General features: G+C 41.1%; 1 protein-coding gene across 22 annotated transcripts in view; it reads left to right on the top strand.

The window, feature by feature from the left end:
- The first annotated feature begins 2,926 nt into the window (after window positions 1-2,926).
- Window positions 2,927-19,889, top strand: part of NR3C1 (nuclear receptor subfamily 3 group C member 1) — a 120,076-nt gene continuing 103,113 nt past the window's right edge. For 4 of the 22 annotated variants that reach the window (XM_027969196.3, XM_027969193.3, XM_060415332.1 and 1 more), the window contains exons 1-2: window positions 4,484-4,926; window positions 7,302-8,513. In XM_027969196.3, the coding sequence (XP_027824997.1) occupies window positions 7,315-8,513 (1,199 nt within the window). In that variant the 5' untranslated portion in view covers window positions 4,484-4,926; window positions 7,302-7,314. 22 annotated transcript variants of the gene reach the window in all.

The raw sequence follows: 19,889 nt of genomic DNA, 5'->3' as shown, positions 1-19,889 counted from the left end.
GCAGCAGCAACAGTGATACAGTGTTGAAAAAGACAGACACAGGCTCTGCCATCAAAGAGCTTTTTAAAAAAATTTTAATATTTATTTATCTGGCTGTGCTGGGTCTTAGTTGCAGCATGTGGGATCTGGTTTCTTGACCAGGGATTGAACCCAGGGCCCTTTGCACTGGGAGCCTGCAGTCCTAGCCACTGGACTACCAGGGAAGTCCCAGAGCAGTTTATATTCTAGAGGGGGAGACAGAAATTTAACAAATGAATCCAAAAGTAGCCAACTATCACTGTAATGTGCTACCAAGGTAAAGTACAGAACACTATAGGATCAAACAGTAATGGGTCTTTTTTTGTTGTTTAATTTTTTTAGGAAGGAGTACTCAGGTGTTTAAACATAAGTCAATTAAAATGAAGACCTTGAGTAATATTTTGACACATTTCTTTAACTCATTTGGCCTCCACAACAATGCAACAATGCAGTAAAAGTGATATTATGTCTAGTTAACCCAATGTTTGATTATGACTGTGTACTGGACTCTGTTCTAGGAGTGGAACATATAGCGATGAACAAGACAGTAAAGGTCCTTGCCTTGTTGCAGTTTGGATATATCACCTCATTCCCACCTTTACTTCTGAGACAATCAAATATATTCCCCCTCAGATAGGGATTCATCCTATTTCTTCTTTTTTGGTAATTATAACTTCCCAGGGTTACAGATTAATAATTTTCTGTTAGTAATTTTTCATATTTAAAGATAAAATCATACATATAAAACACTTTCAGTGGTGTCTGGTAGATAGAAGTTCAGTAAATGTTAACTCCTGTTAGAATTGCTGTTATTATTACATTGCTTAATCTCATGTCCTTTCTGGTACAGAGGAGTTCATTTCTTGAATTAAATTCCACACACATTTATTGCAGGTGTATCACAGGATTTGCAAACTCTTTTGTGGAAATTACAAGATCAGTGAAGAAAAATCTCTTTGTCTATTTCTACCCTCCATGCTTAGCTATGTGATCTTGGATAAACCTCAAGCTCTGTAAGCCTCGGGTTCTCATGTTAAAACCATATATACCTATCTATTCAGCTGTTGTCAGCAGAAGCGGGCAGCAGACTGTATGTGTGGGGTGTGTGTGTGTGTGTGTGTGTTGGGGGAATCAATAAGTGCATAACAAAGCATAACAATCTTAATACTCTGAAAAGCAGATAGTGGGCTAAAGTTTATGCATGCTTTCAGATAAACATGAAAGACTAAAGAATGAGAGGTTTCCCATCAAATTAAAAAATTAACAGGCATATTTAGACCACTGAAAAGAAACGAATCAGGAAATTCTAACACTTTTGCTCCACTGAAAGTGTTTTCAATGGTGCTTGTTAATCTGAAACAATGAGTCCTCTCCTATTTTAAAGTGATCCACTGGACCTGCAAGAAAAAAATGAGAGGGGAGAATTGGGAACTCTTGTAAAAGCAGATGTTATATAAATGCAGGGTGCCAGCAACCTGCAATATGAACAGGTAAGAGGGATGAAATGTTTTGTTTGTTTTTTAAAAGCAGGGATTCAACTATGAATTGAATTATGGTATGGGAAGAGACACTTGATTAGATATGATAGGGTCCCTCTACATGTTTTGTTGTTTAGTTGCTAAGTCGTTTGGGACTCTCTTGCAACCCCGTGGACTGTAGCCCACCAGGCTCACCTGTCCATGGGGTTTCCGAGGCAAGAATACTGGAGTGGGTAGCCATTCCCTTCTCCAGGGGGTCTTCCCCACCCAGGAAGTGAACCTGCATCTCCCACATTGGCAGGCAGACTCTACCACTCTACCATTGGCAGGCAGAGCCACCAGGGAAGTCTGCCTTGCCCCCTTCATATATATTTGAATACTTAAATAATTCCTAATATGACACCTAAGCAGATGAACAAGGATATTCATTTCAGTGCAAGTTTTCACTTTCATGCATTGGAGAAGGAAATGGCAGTCCACTCCAGTGCTCTTGCCTGGAGAATCCCAGGGATGGGGGAGCCTGGTGGGCTGCCGTTTATGGAGTCGCAGAGAGTCGGACATGACTGAAGCGACTTAGCAGCAGCAGCAGCAGCAAGGTAAAATTGTAGGTTTGGGTCTTGACTTTCTTTCCATGAAGCTGTTGGTTGTTTAGGGACCCATCGGGTAAAGACATGTGATTCTAGTATTTGAAACTTGTAAGGTAAGAAACTTGGGAAGTAGGCAAAGTAGCATTCTCGGAATCAATTCTCATTTAGAGGCCACCGTGAGCACCCAAGACTAGGGCTTCCCTCCAGTTGACTACTGCCAAGGAAAAGAAAAGAGAAGTCATTTCTTCTGGATCAGAAGAGGTGTTGCTAACAGAAGGGGTTTTGTTAGCAACTGGGTTGCTCAGTACTCTTCATAAAAATTCTCCTGGCTGAGGGTTCTACACTGGCAAAGGTCTTGGGTCCCTTCTTTCCTCCGGCGGTGAGTGTTTTTTCCTTTGCCAAGATGGTGGCCCTGGCATCATCTGGAGGCGGCCAGTGCAGATCGCCTCCGTACAGGTGGCTTGCTAAAAGCCTAGGTCTCCCCTGTCATCCCTGGACAACAGACGGGGCAGCGTCCGCCACCTCAGAACCAAGGACGAGCGACTTCGGCTGCCGGGTAACGAGAACCTCGGCCAAGATGGTGGACGCGCAGCCAGGCGGCGTCAGCAGCCTTTACCAAGATGGCGGCGGGCGGTTTCCGGCACGCGCTTACCCAATCCTCTGCAAATGTCAGGGCAGAGCAGCCGCTGCCAGTCTGGGTGCAGCTGAGGGAAAGAGTAGCTGCAGCCGAGAGCCAGGGCAGGGCTAGGTGGAGCTCCCGCAGCCTCCGCCCCCGGCAGCAGCAGGCAAGCGATGTCACCTGTAGGGGCGCAAAAGTTACCTCCCTAAACCCTAAAGCAACACAAACACAACCTTTCCCCGAGTCACACAAATGGCAGTATGTGCCGCCCAAGGTAGGAGGCTCGATCCCGGCGTCGCCCTAGCCCTCCCGAGGCGGCGAGCTTGGGAAGGGGGCTGGGGCGGGGGCCTCCCGCGCCGACTCCCCTCGCCCCACGCCCCTCTCTTTGGGGACAAGCCACGTGTTTCCCTCGGACGGAGGGGGAGGTGCGTAACGGGAACAGCTGGAAGGAGTTTCACGCTGACGTTTTAAAGCTGCGTGTGTTCAATTTTATTTGGAGGGACTGTGGTCCCATGAACACGAAATGGTGAGCAACGCATTGAGGCGAGTGCAGCAAATGTCAAAAATCTGGGGAAGGGCCTCCGCGGGAAACTTGGACGTGGGCCCCGGAGGGGGGGTGGAAGGAGAGGTCAGGAGTTGGGGGTGGCGGGGGAGGAGGGCGTACTTTGCAAGCAACTTACTATTTCGCTTGCAACTTGCTTTTAGGCCTGCCACCTCCTGCTTTCCTTAAAAATAATAAAAAGTGCAAAGAAATCTAGTTCGCCGGAGGTTTTGCATTTGGCGTGCAACTTCCTTCAAGTGTGAGCGCGCTAGGACGAAGGGAGGGATGGGGGTTGAACTTGGCAGGCGGCGCCTCCTTCTGCCGCCGTCGCCGCCTCGCAGACTCGGAGAAGAGGGTGGGGGACGGTCGCGGCGCGGGGGAGGGTGGGTTCTGCTTTGCAACTTCACTCTGGGTGCGAGCGCGCTCGGCTGGTGCAGACTGGGCCGCCCAGACGATGCGGGGGTGGGGGACCGGCGGCACGCGACTCCCCGTGGGCCAAGAGTACGTATGAGCCGACCCTCTTCCCTGCCCGCCACTCCCTGAAGCCTCCCCAGAGGGCGTGTCTGGCTGTCCGGTCCGGCGAGCGGCCGAGACGCTGCGGCACCGTTTCCGTGCAACCCCGTAGCCCCGTTCGAAGTGACACACTTCGCTCAACTCGGCCCGGGGGCGGAGGCGCGGACCGGCCCCGCGGCTCTGCTGCGGCCGCGCCCCGGCTCCCCCAGCCAGCCCGCTGTCGTCCGCAGGGGCGCTGACGGCGTTTACCGCCGAAGGACTGGGCGAGCTCCGGAGTGGATCTGGAGTCGCGGAGTTGGGCGGGGGCGGGAAGGAGCGGCAAGAAGAGAAACTATAGAGAAAACTCAGCTTCCCTCCGAAGCCCGCCCCAGAAAGGCCAGGTCGGCCCCGCCGGCGCCTCCTCTCCTTTTGCCTGCGGGGTGGAGAGGTGGGGGTCGAGGAGGCGGCCTGGGCGGGAGCCGCGCCGGGGGGCCGCGGGCGGGCAGGCGCCGTCGCAGCCGGGGTGGCGGGGCCCGCGCGGAGGGCGTGGGGGCGGGGGCCGCGGCCGCTCCTGCAGTTGCCGAGCGTCGCCAACAGGTTGCACCGTTCCCCGCTCCGCCGCGCGGCCCCTCGGGCGGGGAGCGGCCGGGGGTGGAGTGGGAGCGCGCGCGCGCGTGTGTGTGTGTGTGTGTGTGTGTGTGTGTGTGTGTGCGCGCGCGCCGTGGCGCCGCCTCCGCCCGCCCCCCTCGGTCCCGCTCGCTCGCCGCGGCCGGGCGGCCCTTTCGCGTGTCCGCGCTGCCTCCCCTCCTCCTCCTCCTCCATTTTGCGAGCTCGAGTCTGTGACGGGAGCCCGAGTCACCGCCCGCCCGTCGGGGACGGATTCTAGTGGGTGGAAAGAGACGCCGCAGCCGGAGCGGCGGAGCGCCGGCCCGGAGGACGCGCGCCCGAGAGCCCCGGCCCGCGAAGACGCGCGCGGGGCGGGGGTCTGGCTTGTCAGCCGGGAAATGGGAGACTTTCTCAAATAGGGGCTCTCCCCTCCCCCTCATGGAGAAGGGGGCGGCTGTTTACTTCCTTTTTTTTAGAGAAAAAAATCTCTCCCTCCTGCTCCTCCTGCTTTCACACGCTAAGTTGTTTATCTCGGCTGCGGTGGGAGCCGCGGACGGTGGCGGGTGAGCGGCGCAGCCGGCAGAGGTAAGGGGAGGGCCGGGGGCTGGGGCCCGCGTGGGCGCTTGCTCCCCGAGGTGCGGGCCGGGGCCTAGAGGCTGGCTCGGGGGCGCCGCGGTAGCTCGCAAACTTTTATTAGCCTCGGGGAGTGGGGGTGGGGGCTGGCGAGGGCCGGGTGGCGGTGACGAAAGGGCAGCGCGCGGGTGACAGGGCTGGCCTCTTCCTCTCCCTGGGCCGCCGTCCCCCGGGGCCGAGGGGGAGGAACCCGAGCTCCCTGCGAGTGGAGCCTCGTCGAGCCGCCCCAGGTTTCCAGGCTCTCGCTCTGGTTCCCTGGCAAGGAATCCTGGCTCTTTTTTTTCCTTCCCTAGTCCCTTTTCTTTTCCCTCCCAGGGGGGCCTCCCTGACACCCATTTTTCTGGTGAACGTTGAGTGGCGTCTGAATTCTCCTCGCCTGAATCTTTCCACTCCACCCTAGTGCACCCGAGCGCGAGCAGGGTTTGTGTCGAGGCTCCAGTGCGTCTTCTTTCTGGCGGGCACGCAGTGTGTGTGTGTGTGTGTGTGTGTGTGTGCGCGCGCGTGCACACACACACACACACGCAAGGGGCTGACTGTCTGCGACTTGGAGACTTCGGCCGGGGCTGGCGTTATCTGGTGGAAGTGGGCGTGTCGGAGAAAGAACTCAACAGGTCTGGACACATTTCTCTCTTAACCTCGCACTTTTTCCCCCTCTCCCCTCCCTCGGCCCCGGGTTTGTTCTCTAGCGCTTGACATCACTTCGCGCCTGAAGCTTTGAAGTAGCCCCTTTTAGAAAAAAGACCCTCCCTAATCATTATAGTTTTGTGGTGCAATTTTTGACAAGCGCTAGTCTGACGTTTTGAGATTGCAGACCTGACAGTTGCAACCAGGTAATGCCGCTTAAGACCCCTTGGCATGGTTCGTTAACGCCGATTACTGTGACAGGGTTATTTGCAACTTAAACGGGGGGATAAAGTCGTTTGAGGTATCTTTTCGTTTTATGAAGTTTTGTTTTGGTTTCGAGTTTGAAGGCAGCTGTCAAAGCGGCTTGGAAATTCATTAGGCTCCTTGTGATACCTTATGTTTAGAGATCTTTATCAGATAAATACAGCAGAGGGGCGGGGAGAAAAGCAGTTTACCCTTGAGGTTTCTAGAGGCGGGTACCTACCACTGTCTACCTTCATCACATTCCACTTTTAGAGAGGACCAGTGAAGTTTGAGCACCTCAAAGTCTCCGTACAGGAAAAGTTTTCTTTCTTTGAACGAGATTTGACTATAATGTCGCAAATAATGCTTATCAAAGACTCTGCCTGCCTCTTAAAACATCTTGATTGTCAATAACCTGTCAACCTAACGCTCTTGAAAGAAGGCTCAGAATTAGAATAGGTGAAGCTTTAGAATTCGGAGCAAATTGTTCTGAGCATTTTACTTCGATTTATATAAATGTGATTTTACAGGTCTGGGGTGTTTTTTTTTTCTTTGTTTTTTCAATACTTAGATATTCAGAAAGGAAAACATTTAATTTCGAGATTGTAATAGTATTTCATACTGAGGTCTTAAGCAGTTTAAAAACATGTTTCATCTAGATTATGTTGTGTTGTAAGGGTTTGAGAGAGCTATAGTTCTTGTACAGTATTTAAATAAGATAAAATTGTAGTGTGAAGCTACTACACATTCTATTCTACTTTTTTAAATCTAAATTTTGATTAGCCAGTGCCTTTCATTTCATACATCCAAAATTTGAAGGCAGGCACTATTAGGCACATTCAGTAGGAAATACGGGTTAAAATAAGAGCCTTTTCCTACTTTGTTGGAGAATGAGCAGACCATCATTGTTTATTTTTCAAATAAAATACATGGTTCACCAGTAGGTTGTACTAAACCGTGTGGATGTGTGACCAGCCAGTAGGAGGGGAATTGGGGAGTAATTAGAAACAATTCTAGCATAGTTTATCAAATTTTACGTTTATTGGTTCTCAGAAAAGCCGATAACCTTGATTAGTTGAAAAGAAATGATCATACTTCTTTTTAAAATTAAATACTTTGACATCAGCTGGAACTTTAGAATAATCAGATGTCATGAATTATAATGTCTCTGATTAACAAAGTTACCAGTTTGTGAGTGGCAGGATGAATACCCAGGCTTAGTTTGATACAATTTTGTTCAGAGCTGTGCAAATGGACTGCATTGTACTTTTAAATGTGATGCACTGAATGGGAGCAGGAGCCTCTGCTTTTGTATTCTGGAAGACAAAATCTATCTATTCTTTTGATGACAAGGAATTAGATCCGGTGTTAACTAAAAGGTTCATTTAACAGGCTCTTACTAATCGGATCACAGAGATAATGTGATTTTGTAGCTTATTATGTCCCCTTCTTTCTTGTAGCTGATACTCACTGATGGACCCCAAGGAGTCATTAAGCACCCCCAGTAGAGAAGAAATCCCCAGCAGTGTGCTTGGTCGAGAGAGGGGAAATGTGATGGACTTCTATAAAACCCTAAGGGGAGGAGCTACTGTGAAGGTTTCTGCATCTTCTCCCTCACTGGCTGCTGCTTCTCAGTCAGACTCCAAGCAGCAAAGACTTCTGGTTGATTTTCCAAAAGGCTCAGGAAGCAATGCGCAGCAGCCAGATCTGTCCAAGGCAGTTTCACTGTCAATGGGACTGTACATGGGAGAGACAGAGACAAAAGTGATGGGAAATGACCTGGGATTCCCACAGCAGGGCCAAATCAGCCTTTCCTCTGGGGAAACAGACTTTCGGCTTCTGGAAGAAAGCATCGCAAACCTCAGTAGGTCAACCAGTGTTCCAGAAAAGCCCAAGAATTCTGCATCCGCTGCTGTCTCTGCTGCCCCCACAGAGAAGGAGTTTCCAAAAACTCACTCTGATGTGTCTTCAGAACAGCAGAATTTGAAAGGCCAGAAGGGCAGTAACGGGGGTAGTATGAAGTTGCATACCACAGACCAAAGCACCTTTGACATTTGGAGGAAAAAGCTCCAGGATTTGGAGTTTTCTTCTGAGTCCCCAAGTAAAGAGACAAGTGACAGTCCTTGGAGATCAGACATCTTGATAGATGAAAACTGTTTGCTTTCTCCTTTGGCAGGAGAGGATGATTCATTCCTTCTGGAAGGAAGCTCGAATGAGGACTGTAAGCCTCTTCTTTTACCGGACGCTAAGCCTAAAATTAAAGATAATGGAGATTTGATCTTACCAAGTCCTAACAGTGTGCCACTGCCCCAAGTGAAAACAGAAAAAGAAGATTTTATCGAACTCTGCACCCCTGGGGTAATTAAGCAGGAGAAACTGGGCCCAGTTTATTGTCAGGCCAGCTTTCCTGGGGCCAACATAATTGGCAATAAAATGTCTGCCATTTCTGTTCATGGTGTGAGTACCTCTGGGGGACAGATGTACCACTACGACATGAACACAGCATCCCTTTCTCAACAGCAGGATCAGAAACCTATTTTTAATGTCATTCCACCAATTCCTGTTGGTTCAGAAAATTGGAATAGATGCCAGGGGTCTGGAGATGACAGCTTGACTTCCTTGGGGACTTTGAACTTCTCTGGTCGATCTGTTTTTTCTAACGGCTATTCAAGGTAAGATTAACGCTTTCTGTTTCTTGAAAATGGTATGTTTAAGATCCACTGATAGATTTAAACATTTATTTGAACATATTCGACCACAAGTCAAGTGCTTTTTCATGTGAAAAAGTTTAAGTGGTCTTTTGAAAGTAGGCTTGGTAGACAAACTACGTGATGTATCTACACAAAACCCTTTCAAGTTTTGTGTTTGCTTTTTCCAAAATAGTGGTATTTGGTATCCCATTGGGCAGTGATTGGAAATTTTATGTAAAAACTTAAAATAATATTGCTCATTAACAGATAAATTTAGTAAAAGTGATGTAAATTCAGAGGGGGATAATGTGTGGAAACATTTATTGTGCATATTTTTAAGTTGTCCTAAAATATGCTCTTACATTACAATGTATTTGTATATCTGTGAAGTGTTAGCCTGGGGAAAATTAGAAGTACTGACAATGAACCCTTTTCTTCAAACTGTGAACCTTCCTGTTGAAGAAACAGTTCTGAGATTACTAAAGCAGTGCAGTGGACAGTTTACCTGACCCGAGTATTAGATGTGGGACAGAGTTCCTGACCCAGGGCAGATAAGTTATGTCTGCTGATTGGTTTCTTTAAGAAAGAAATTGGTGCTGAGTTTACCTTCAAATGTTCCTGCAAGTTCTCACATATATAACTAATGGCCAACATTGTTAAGCTTCAGTCTCAGCTATGTTTAATTTGTTTCTATCTTCTTTATTCTCCATCATTTATAAGTATACTGACATTTCTGTTTGACTCAAAAAGGTCTGTAAAAATGTAATTACCAAGAAAAAGTTCTCAATGTAAGTGAATCTATTGGTAGGAGTTAAATGCTCTGTCCTGCACACCCATTGCCAATTCAGATAAATATGTATCACATTTTAGGTGTGAAGGAAAAAATAAAAATTAATTGTAGAGACACAAGATTGATTTATCAGTGAGACTCTTTGAGCCGGGAGGAGGGCATAGTAGACATCATGATTTCTTTCTACGTAAGTACTTCATGTTCTAAAATGTTAACGGTAGTCACTTCCCACTAACTAGTCATTGAAATTTTTGTTTAAAACTTTTAAGAATACTTTCTCTATTAATGATATACCCTAATCCTGAGGTGACTCTTTTCTTTCCTCTTTAAGTAGGAAGCTTTGCTCGTTGGGGAAAAATTTTAGACTTAGATTTAGGCTATATTCTATTCCTTTTAAAAGGCCTAGACGTTTCTTATAAAAGAAAAAAAACAAATCCTTGGTTCTTGTGTGTTTTAATGTAAACTACCTACTAATCTGTTACTTAAATAATAATTATCTTTTACTTAGAACATTTAAACTTTTTATTGCTGTCATTCTGAGCTGAAGGTTTAAAATGTTTTCAGTAAGAAGATTTGAGATGTTAACTGCATTAGCCTGTTGTGCTTCAATCTTAAAAGACATGCTGTGATTTAAATTTTTCACTCTCAGTGTTTTTGGTAATGGGATTCATGATTGTGCCTGTTTGTTTTAAAAGAATAAGTACATTTGATTTGACTAAGGTATTTGTAGGAAACTGCTACTTTGATTTATTAAACATTTAAGTGTACAAAGAAGAATAATATATCTTAGGAATCGCTTGGTCATAATTAATGCTTTTTGTTCTGATACTCAGCATAGTATTATTTTCATTTTCCTTACTGTAAAAAAGTCGTGGAACAAGAACTTCTCATTTTCTATTCACAGTTAACTTTCATTAAGCCCTATAAAATCTAGGATCTGGAGAATAAGTCTTAAATGAATATAGTTATTCTTAAATCATTAAAGATAGTTTTAATACTTTTTCTAGTCGTTGATAACATTTAAGGTATGTCAGCCTCAACAACCATAGGATGGTAGGCAAAACGATGATGTGGCTCTTTCAAGATTCTTTAATATTTAGTGAAATGATTATTTTATGCTGATGTGTAGTTTGGAATTATAATCAGTAGTTTGTGTCCCATGAAAAGATGTAATATCTTTACAGAATAGTTTGAGAAGGTTTGAAAATTTTGTGCTTAGTGGCATTATCTTAACATTGGGAAATGTGATTACCCAGAACAAAGCTTCTTCCAAGTAAATTGAAACAGTGTTTCTTTTTACCATCATTGAATTAGCCTATTGTTTTCAAACAGTAACCCTGATATAACTAAAATTGGTTGCTTTCTCTTCTCTATATGTTACATGGTTATAGCCAAACTTTATGACCAGTGACCTTGAGTAATCAGCAGATAATTCAACACGTTGAGACCACAACTGTGTTAAATAGTATCTGTATCTGACTTTAGATACAGAAATATTAAATCCACTAATAACTTTACTTGCATTCTGTTTAAATTCTTTTAAAGCATAAATTGTAATTTGACTTTTTAAGATGTCACCTAAAATTGCTTTTTCTTAAAACACTTAAAAACGCTTTTCACTCTCTTTTGCGAGGGAAGGCAATTCCTTCTGATGTATCAGCATAGTACAACATCCAGTTATTACATTGTTGTAAAATTATGACTATCACGATGGGCCATAGTAGACTATTTGAAGATTTAAGTTAATTGATAGTAAAATGAGAGGAACCTTATTCATAAAATGCAGTAGCTGTTCTACCTTAATATACTTTTTAAATACTGAAATTCAAAAAATTTAGCATAAACTTGTAACATTGATGAAGGCACATTTCTGCATAATTTGCTTTTCAACATTGTTTCACTTGAGTATTAATGGTACAACTGCTGAAAGGAGGCATAGATGTAAATGGTTTCCGGTGGAATTAAGAGCTTTTATTGGAGCTGTGTTGAAACATTAGTATGAAACAGTTGATCGTTTTCTGAAGGGTATGGCTGTTGAAGAGAAAGAATGATGCAAGGTGAATTTGTAACCTAAATCATAGGTGGAGTTGAAGGCTCTGTTGATTGGTGTTTTATGAAGCTATGACAATTTATGTAGATTTTAACATCTCATTATTATTTGCATCTGTGCCTCACTTATTAGCATAATGGGAATGAAGACCTATAGGCAAACACAGGATGAATGAAGCGAATTGTGCCCCCTTTGCATTTTTCTTATTAACATTGTGTTGATTGTTTTCTCAGAGAGAGGAGGCCTGAGGAAGAGATTTTTACTGATTCTTTCCTTTTTTAATGGACACTTTTATTTGTACCTTTTTTCTCTCCTTCCAAAGGTTCTAGCAGTGAGTGTTACAGTAAGTGTCTTTTTAAGCTTAATATTTCTGATATTCACTCATAAAATGATTTCTGAATGTTAAAGGAGGCTAGCTTTTGGCTACTTGTCTTCATTTTTTAAAACCCTGTACTTTGTTATGGCTTTATTATTAGTAAAAGGAAAAAACACAAGACAAACACATCGTGTATTCAGGTGCGTTAGTTCAGTTTGAAACCACAGTACAGAGATGTGTGGTTAGCACAGGGTCAGATTTTATTGAAATTACTTCCTGTGATGTTTCTTTGGCTATTCAATTATATTTTTATAGTTGATAAAAATAATTTGTATTACAATGCTGTTTTGGCTTTATCTATTGATGTTACAGATATTTTAGTTAATCTGGCTACTTTGACTATTATATAGACTGTTTATAGATTTTGTTTATAAACTATAAGAGACTTATTCTGAAACATACCTTGCATATATATAGGTTTATCTATTGATGTTACAGATATTTTAGTTAATCTGGCTACTTTCACTATTATATAGACTGTTTATTAATTTTTTTACAAACTATGAGACTTATTCTGAAACATACCTTGCATATATATAGGTTTATCTATTGATGTTACAGATATTTTAGTTAATCTGGCTACTTTCACTATTATATAGACTGTTTATTAATTTTTTTACAAACTATGAGACTTATTCTGAAACATACCTTGCATATATATAGGTTAAATGTATATTGTAACAGCAGTAAAATTCATATGTGTATAAAGATCACATTAGTGGCTTTTTGAGATTTTAGTGAAGGAGAGGTTGGATCAAAAGTGTTCAGTATGAGTGACTAACATAAAAGAATATCTGTATTATTTGGTTGGTTATATAAGTTTTAATCCACTCTGGGCTGCAGGTGATTTGAAATAGCCTAGTTGTTAGGAACGCTTAATTTATAGTGGGCTTAAAATTAGCCTGGGACATATTTCTTAAAGCATATTTTTTCTTACTTTTAACATCATACCTAATTGTAGTGAGCAAAAAGTTTTCATTATGTACTACTGTTTATGTGAGCAAATTAAATACACAAAATTGGTTTGTGCCTGATAGCAAATACCCTTCTGAGGACATTCTGATAATTGTGTAATGCAATATTTATAAGTGTTTAACAAATTAATGGGCACTTGCTTCCATATTTCCAAGTCATGAAAAATGTATATTGGTAAATTGTGTTGCAAAAGAATTTTCAAGAAATATTTTGTTGAATTTAGCTACAACTGAAAAAAAATCAATTACTTATTGATCTTTATAGAAGAACTCCTTATTTCTATGATTTCAGAGAGTCAGTTGCCCTCATTTTCTTCTGGCTTGTTCTACTTACGTTTTGTATTGTTCAAGTAAATAAAAATATCCTTATGGAGAACTTCCGTTTAGGGGGAAAAAAAAGATCTGTTAAGTGTTCCTCTCTCTCTGAATTGTACATGATCATTTTTATGCTAAACTGGATTAGAGTGTGAGTTTTAATGGTAAATTTTTGTATTGATTTTTACCCAGAAAGGTGTATTTTAGAAAATACAGTAGTTCAAAATTAGTTGGAGAGAGTGGTTTCAACCCTCAAACACCAGATTTTGATAGATTGCCTTTTTATTCCTGACTACCACTGTCACATATATCCCTTGAATACAGGTTTCCAGTGGAGTTTGTGGATTACAGGTGTTGAAGGAAGGGATGTGAGAGGGCGAAGCAGTAGAGATGTGAAAAGGTGGAAGATAAGTTTAGAAACATCAAGAACGTTCCAAAAACCAACAGTTTGGATCAGCTGCCATGAATTCAGAGGACTGAAAAAAGAGAAATTTGGGGCTGTGTTTGCACATCAACTCTTTGCACATAAAGCGGTGCATTAACCAGAATTACGGTTTAGTTGCTTTTATTTGACGTAAAAATCTAAAGCTAATTGTGGCAATATAGCCCTGATGTTTATAGGTATTCTTGTTGTCTTTTGCTATCCTTTATTACAAAAAAAAAAAAAGGATGGAATGGAAATTTTAGTTCCTTTTAGATTATTTCAGCTAAGACCAAGTTTGTATTTTTCCCATTTTTATTTAGACTGGTATTTACTCAAAAAAGCCTAATTACTGGCATATAGCTGAAACAGTGATGATACATTATGTTGGTAGAAGCACTTTATATTTCCTAGTGCACTTTGACATACACTGTCAGCTGACCATGTCATACGCTCCAGGAGTAGAACCCTCTTCTGTGGTAGTAACATATTTCCATGGATTGTGTATTTTTCTACTGAAAAGTAAGGAAATGGATTCTTATTTAATCTTACCTATGTGTGTGCACGCTCAGCCATGTCCCACTCTTTGCAGCCTTATGGACTATATCCTGCCAGGCTACTCTGTTCATGGGATTCTTCAGGCAAGAATACTGGAATTGGTTGAGCTATTTCCTTCTCCAGGGGAGCCTCCCACCCCAGGGACTGAACCTGAGTGTCCTTTGTCTCCTGCATTGCAGGGATAGTTTTTACTGCTTGAACCATTGACGAAGCCCATAATAAACTATGGAATTCTCCAGTTGCTAGATGGTCATTTAAACTATTTATATTGCAGTATAGTCCTTAAAGCCAATTATTTTGAATAGAAGTGTGTTATCACCTAATTTTATCTCTGGCCCGGCTTAAATATTAATGACTTATCTTAATAGAGCTGCATGCTTAAATGTACTTTTTCAGAGTAACATATTCATTTTGAGTGCTTTAAAATTTTTTTCTTTTGAGCAAGTTTAACAAGATTAATCATGTCTATAATACAACAAATTTAGTGAAAATGTCTCTTATTTTAGAATTTTTTTCATTTGCACTGTAGAGCTCCAAATACATATATTTCAGGGGAGAAAGGTTTAATAATATGATTAGCTGTAAATATTTAGCACATTATCTTACATTGAATTTTTATTTTTTAAACTTAAGTTCAACTTAAGTATGTAGTATTTAAAACATACAGTTTGTGGCAATAAATGTTAATTTTTCTTTTTATAATAAAATTAACCTTTATTCTGGTTGATTTCATAATTGTCCTTAATGTTTGGCTGTGGCTATTATGAAAGTATATTTGATAGCCAGTTTTTTAAAGCTGTTGTGAAATGACATTTAATTTAGTACGCGATTTATTATTTCATGCTGGTTGGGGCAATGTGTGACTTATGACCTTAGGATTGTCACGTTGAACATTAAAGCTCTCCCGGTGTGCTGTGGACACTTTTTTAGTTTATTGTTGTTTTAATGTTTTGTGTTTTTGTTTTGTAATTATTGAAGATAAGGGTTTTCTTAATTTTAAGATGACATAAACTGCAAATTTAGTGGATAAAAAAAAAACACTTCAAATCCCTTCCAAACAATTTCGTTACTTAATAGTAGAAGTAGTAGAAAGAAGTAGACTAAAAATTAGGAAACTTGCATACTAATGCTGAGCTGAACTGATCTGTGACCTTGAATAATCAGGTGTTTTAGAGTAAAAATATTTTCTTTACAATTATACATGAATTATTTTCAAAACGTGTGTACTTCTGTCTCTAAAATCCTACAATCCTCTTAACTTATTATATTAGTGAATGAGGCACCTGGGGAAGGGAATGAAAAACTAAAATTGATCCTTTATACACTGTCAGGTGTAAGACAAGAATGAAACCAGGTTCAGTATTTTTACAAAATAGTAATTTAAAATAATGTCATTGGTGGTACATAGAAAATAATCTGTAAACACTGCTTTTGGTAGAGCCTAAGAGTTGGGGCTCAAGTTCTCAAAGCTTGCTTTCTGTGTCAGGTACAATGATTTTAGATTAGAAGTTAAAGGGACTTGAGAGCTCATTTACAGCCCACACTTATTTTTTCAGAAGAGGAAATGAGACCTATAGAAAGTGTTTAGAGAAACAGCACAGGATTAGTTAGTGGTATTACCAGAAACGATTTAGCAACTAAACAATAGCAACAATTACACAAGCATACCTAATTCTCAGTAGTCTAAGCTCCCCCGCAGGCCTCTCTTAACATCTGGTCTCTAGAGATCTGAAACAAAATACAGATCAGTCAGATATTTTGTAAAAGTTATGATGAAGTTAACTACTTCAGATTTTTTTAAATGTATATTGTCCATATTCTGTCCTGTATATTTTGAACTTTTTTTCCTAATAATTTTTTCTGTAATTTTCTGTCACCAGTGTGCTCAAAACTTCGTATGCATTCATCTTATTTAAACCCCTTGACAACCCTATGAAGGTTTTTAATTCTAGTTTCTGTATTGTTACTGACTCTGTCAATAACTTTGTAGTATAGAAGACAGCTGTTATTTATCTTAATTTTACAGGTTGGGAAATTTGAGACATTTATAGAGAAAGAGAAAATAATAGGAATATTAATTGTGATCTTAAGGGGAAATATTTAATATTGTTAGAAATACCTCCTGAAGTGAAGTGAAAGTCTCTGTGTCGTGTCCGACTCTTCACGACTCCATGGAGTATACAGTCCATTGAATTCTCTGGGCCAGAATACTGGAGTGGGTAGCCTTTCCCTTCTCCAGGGGATCTTCCCAACCCAGGGACTGAACCCAGGCCTCCTGCATTGCACGTGGATTCTTTACCAGCTGAGGCACCAGGGAATTCCAAGAAAAGTGGAGTGGGTAGCCTATCCTTTCTCCAGGGTTCTTCCTGACCGGGGAATCAAACTGGGGTCTCCTGCATTGTAGGTGGATTCTTTACCAACTGATACTTTTTATTTGTCATAAGTGAATTTTTAAACAATATATAAAGGAGAAATGGGATCAAGCCACTTCTCTCTCTTGCGTGTATTTGTGTAGTCACTTTCTGCTCTCTGTCACAGTTTCAGCTTCTGTAAAATAGTGAGAACACTCAGCACTCTTGCTTGAGGGATTTGTGCATGGTTGTTTACTTTGAAAATTAAAAAGTACTATAAAAATTCAGTGTGGAATTCTTAAAGCTCTGCCAAGTCTCCTGAGCTCAAACCAACATGACCCTCACTGGCTTAAGTACACTGGGACATCTGTGCCTGTGTAGGTGTTTCCTATTTATGAAGCATTAAGACATTTTCAGTGCCATTATGTATAATCCCTGAAGGGTCATGGATCCCAGTTTTATAAAGACTAAATATATTTAAAGCTTTCAAGGGCCAAATCACTGTTTATTGCATTTTTTTTTCAGTTTGGGTTTTTTGTTAGCTTTTCAGTGTGATATAAATTTAATAGCCATGTTAATAACTTCAACCACATTGTTGTCCTTTTAAATAAATGCTAGACTATCCCTCTTTCTGTTTGATTGTCTGGTATTCTAAAATCAAGTATGCAAAGATTGTCATTAAGAAACTTTAATCTGAAAAGCTGTGTGCAAAAGAACTTCTGACTATAATGAATACCAAAATGTATCCTAAGGGCATAAATCTGGGAGAATTATATAGTTGACTTGACTTTATTTACTAACATTTTTATTTTTGATAAAGTGGTTGGAAAAAACTTTAGAAAAACAAATTCAGTGGATGAAACCAATCTCTTTGAATAACAAAGAGTCAAGTTCAGAAACAAGTGACAGTTTAAACGAGTAAGCTGTTTAAATTGATAATATAAAACTGATAATTGGTAACATGCTTATTTAAATTGGTAATATAAAAAATAATTCGGTTTGTAGGAAGCTTGCTTATAGGGAAACTAAAACTTTTAATTAGAACTGAATGTGAAATTTGTCAACTGGAATACAGCTGAGTTTCCTCAGGACAAAGTGTGACTATAAAATATCTAGACTGATTTTTTAAAAACAGAAAACACAGAATGAATGTTGTCTTTTTAAGCCTCTACCTTGGGAGTTTGTATATTCCTCTTTTGAAATTGCCTTCAAAACCACTTTATAAGACTTATTACACTATAGTAGCGCCTAAATGTTCTTGCTTACTCAGAAAATGTGTTTATTCCTTAGCTTGATCATTTACCTTACTTATGTGATTCCAAATGATTTGAGTATTTCCATTAATGTAGACATTTAATCCTCTCCCAAATTATAACATTTGTTTTCATTGAGATTATCTAAAAGAACTCATGTAGGTGTTTCTGTAGAAGACTTAAATTTTAACGTTCGTGGAATACCCCTGGGGTAAGTGCCTAGCCTCCCAAGATAGGGCTTCCCTGATAGCTCAGTGGTAAAGAATCTTCCTGCCAATGCAGGAGGGTTCAATCCCCATGTCAGGAACATCCCCTGGGGAAGGAAATGGCAACAGACTCTGGTATTCTTCCCTGGAGAATCCCATGGACTGAGGAGTGTGGTGGGCTACAGTCCATGGGGTCGCAAAAGAGTCTGACACCACTGAGCTCCTCCCAAAATAATTAATTTGAAATGAATGTGGCTCGATTGCTAGGTTTGGATTGCTTTCTTTAAGCTATCAAGGAGCTTTATGCTGACAACTTATATACTCCCTTTTCTTGACATAGTGTAGAAAAAAATAGATTTACTCACTTCTTAGCCTGATTTTTTTCGTAGATATTATTATATATTTTATATTCAAGTAAAGCGGGCCTGTCTTTGCCCTGAACTTGAAGGGAATCTCATGTTAGCTGATGTACAGTAAATGTAAATTCCTACAGCAATATGTTTCCTTTTCCAAAATCCAAATTCAGTCTTATTTCCTGATCCCAAACAGTTCGCTTCCCATTCCAATCAGTGTATCAGAGAATTAACTATTCGAGGGTAAGTATAGGAAGAGCAAGGGCTTCCCAGGTGGTGTTAGTGGTAAAGAACCCACCTGGCAGTGCAGGAGACATGAGAGGTGTGGGTTGGCCCCTGGGCCGGGAAGATCCCCTGGAGCAGGTCGCGGGAACCCACTCTAATACTCTTTCCTGGGTAATCCCTGGAGGGCTACAGTCCACAGTCCATGGGGTTGCAGAGTCGAACATGACTGAAACAACTTAGCGTATATAGGGAGAATAACCCAAGTACACTAAAATTATTTATATCCGTAAAATTAACAGAGTTACAGTTACATGTATTTTCTACTTTTATTCCTTATGAGCTGAAAAGAAATTTTCTGCTCCTACTGAAAAAAATTAAAAAATTAAGTAAATTTTGGTTGTCACTACTCTTTTTTTCTTTTTAGCCATGTTTATTATTCATAAAATGCTAGAATTGGAATGGATCCCAGCCTTTGCAATCATGAAGATACAGTCAGTGGCATTAAAAAGAGGATATACCTTTTGTAACCATTTTCTTTTTGAGATGATTCTGCTTAATAACTTTAGTACGTTTCCCCATGTCTGTATTGAAAACAACCTGTTTTCTTAAATAGTTATTCTTTCTCTGCCTCAAAATGATCTGTAAGTTTTTGATGGCTAAGGAAAGGAAATAAAGAGCCATTATAGTGTGGCCAGTGTGCTCTACTAGTAAATTCACTTATTTCTTTACTCGTTTATTAGCCTGGAATATTCTAGCTTGTTCTTTTAGCTAGGAGCCTGGTTGATGTTTCCATTCAGTAGAAAATGCTTCTTGTCACTAAACATATGCAGTGGGCTGGTGTAGGTGCAGTCTGTGGGCACTAGGTTTTCAATATAAGAAATAATTTTAGAAGAAAGGTAGGAAAAGTGGGTGAAATAATCTCTAACCCTTTAATTGATAATAATCATTTAACAAGGCTGTACAGTACTTTGAGGGTACCACAGACATATTTAAAAGGGAAAGTAGAGTAAATAAGTGAACCCAGAAGGAAAAGTTAGAACTAGGAAACCGATGAAAGAAGAAAATGGAAGTTCTAAATGCCAGTTCCAGGGTCTGGTTAAATCTGATTTTTCTATGCCTAAGTGTTTCTGTATGAACACTGGGAAACACATAGGCTTCCAGTTACATTGTGGTAATAGGTGGAAGAGCTACAAAGGCATGTCTTAGGAAGGGAATTCTTGAGATGGGTGAAGTGGAGGTTAACTACATCTCAAAGTGCCTCCCAACTGCACTGGCTGCAGCACACACTTAACGAGCTGGCTCTGGGCATCTGGAGGTGAAGATAAATATCTCCAACCCTGAACCTCACAGGTCTAGAGCTGTTCACACCGGATCCTCATACCTCTTCCCCTCTGCCCTCGACTGCAGCTTCCCCCATCACTTTCCACACCCAGTTTGCTTTTTGAAAGGTCCACTTTCCCCAGAAGGCATAACTGAAACTTCATGG

Source organism: Ovis aries, chromosome 5 (genome assembly GCF_016772045.2).
Source record: "Ovis aries strain OAR_USU_Benz2616 breed Rambouillet chromosome 5, ARS-UI_Ramb_v3.0, whole genome shotgun sequence".
In the NCBI taxonomy this organism is placed as follows: Eukaryota; Metazoa; Chordata; class Mammalia; order Artiodactyla; family Bovidae; genus Ovis; species Ovis aries.
Note: the sequence above shows the minus strand (reverse complement) of the source record. Positions and strands in the feature narration are given on the sequence as shown.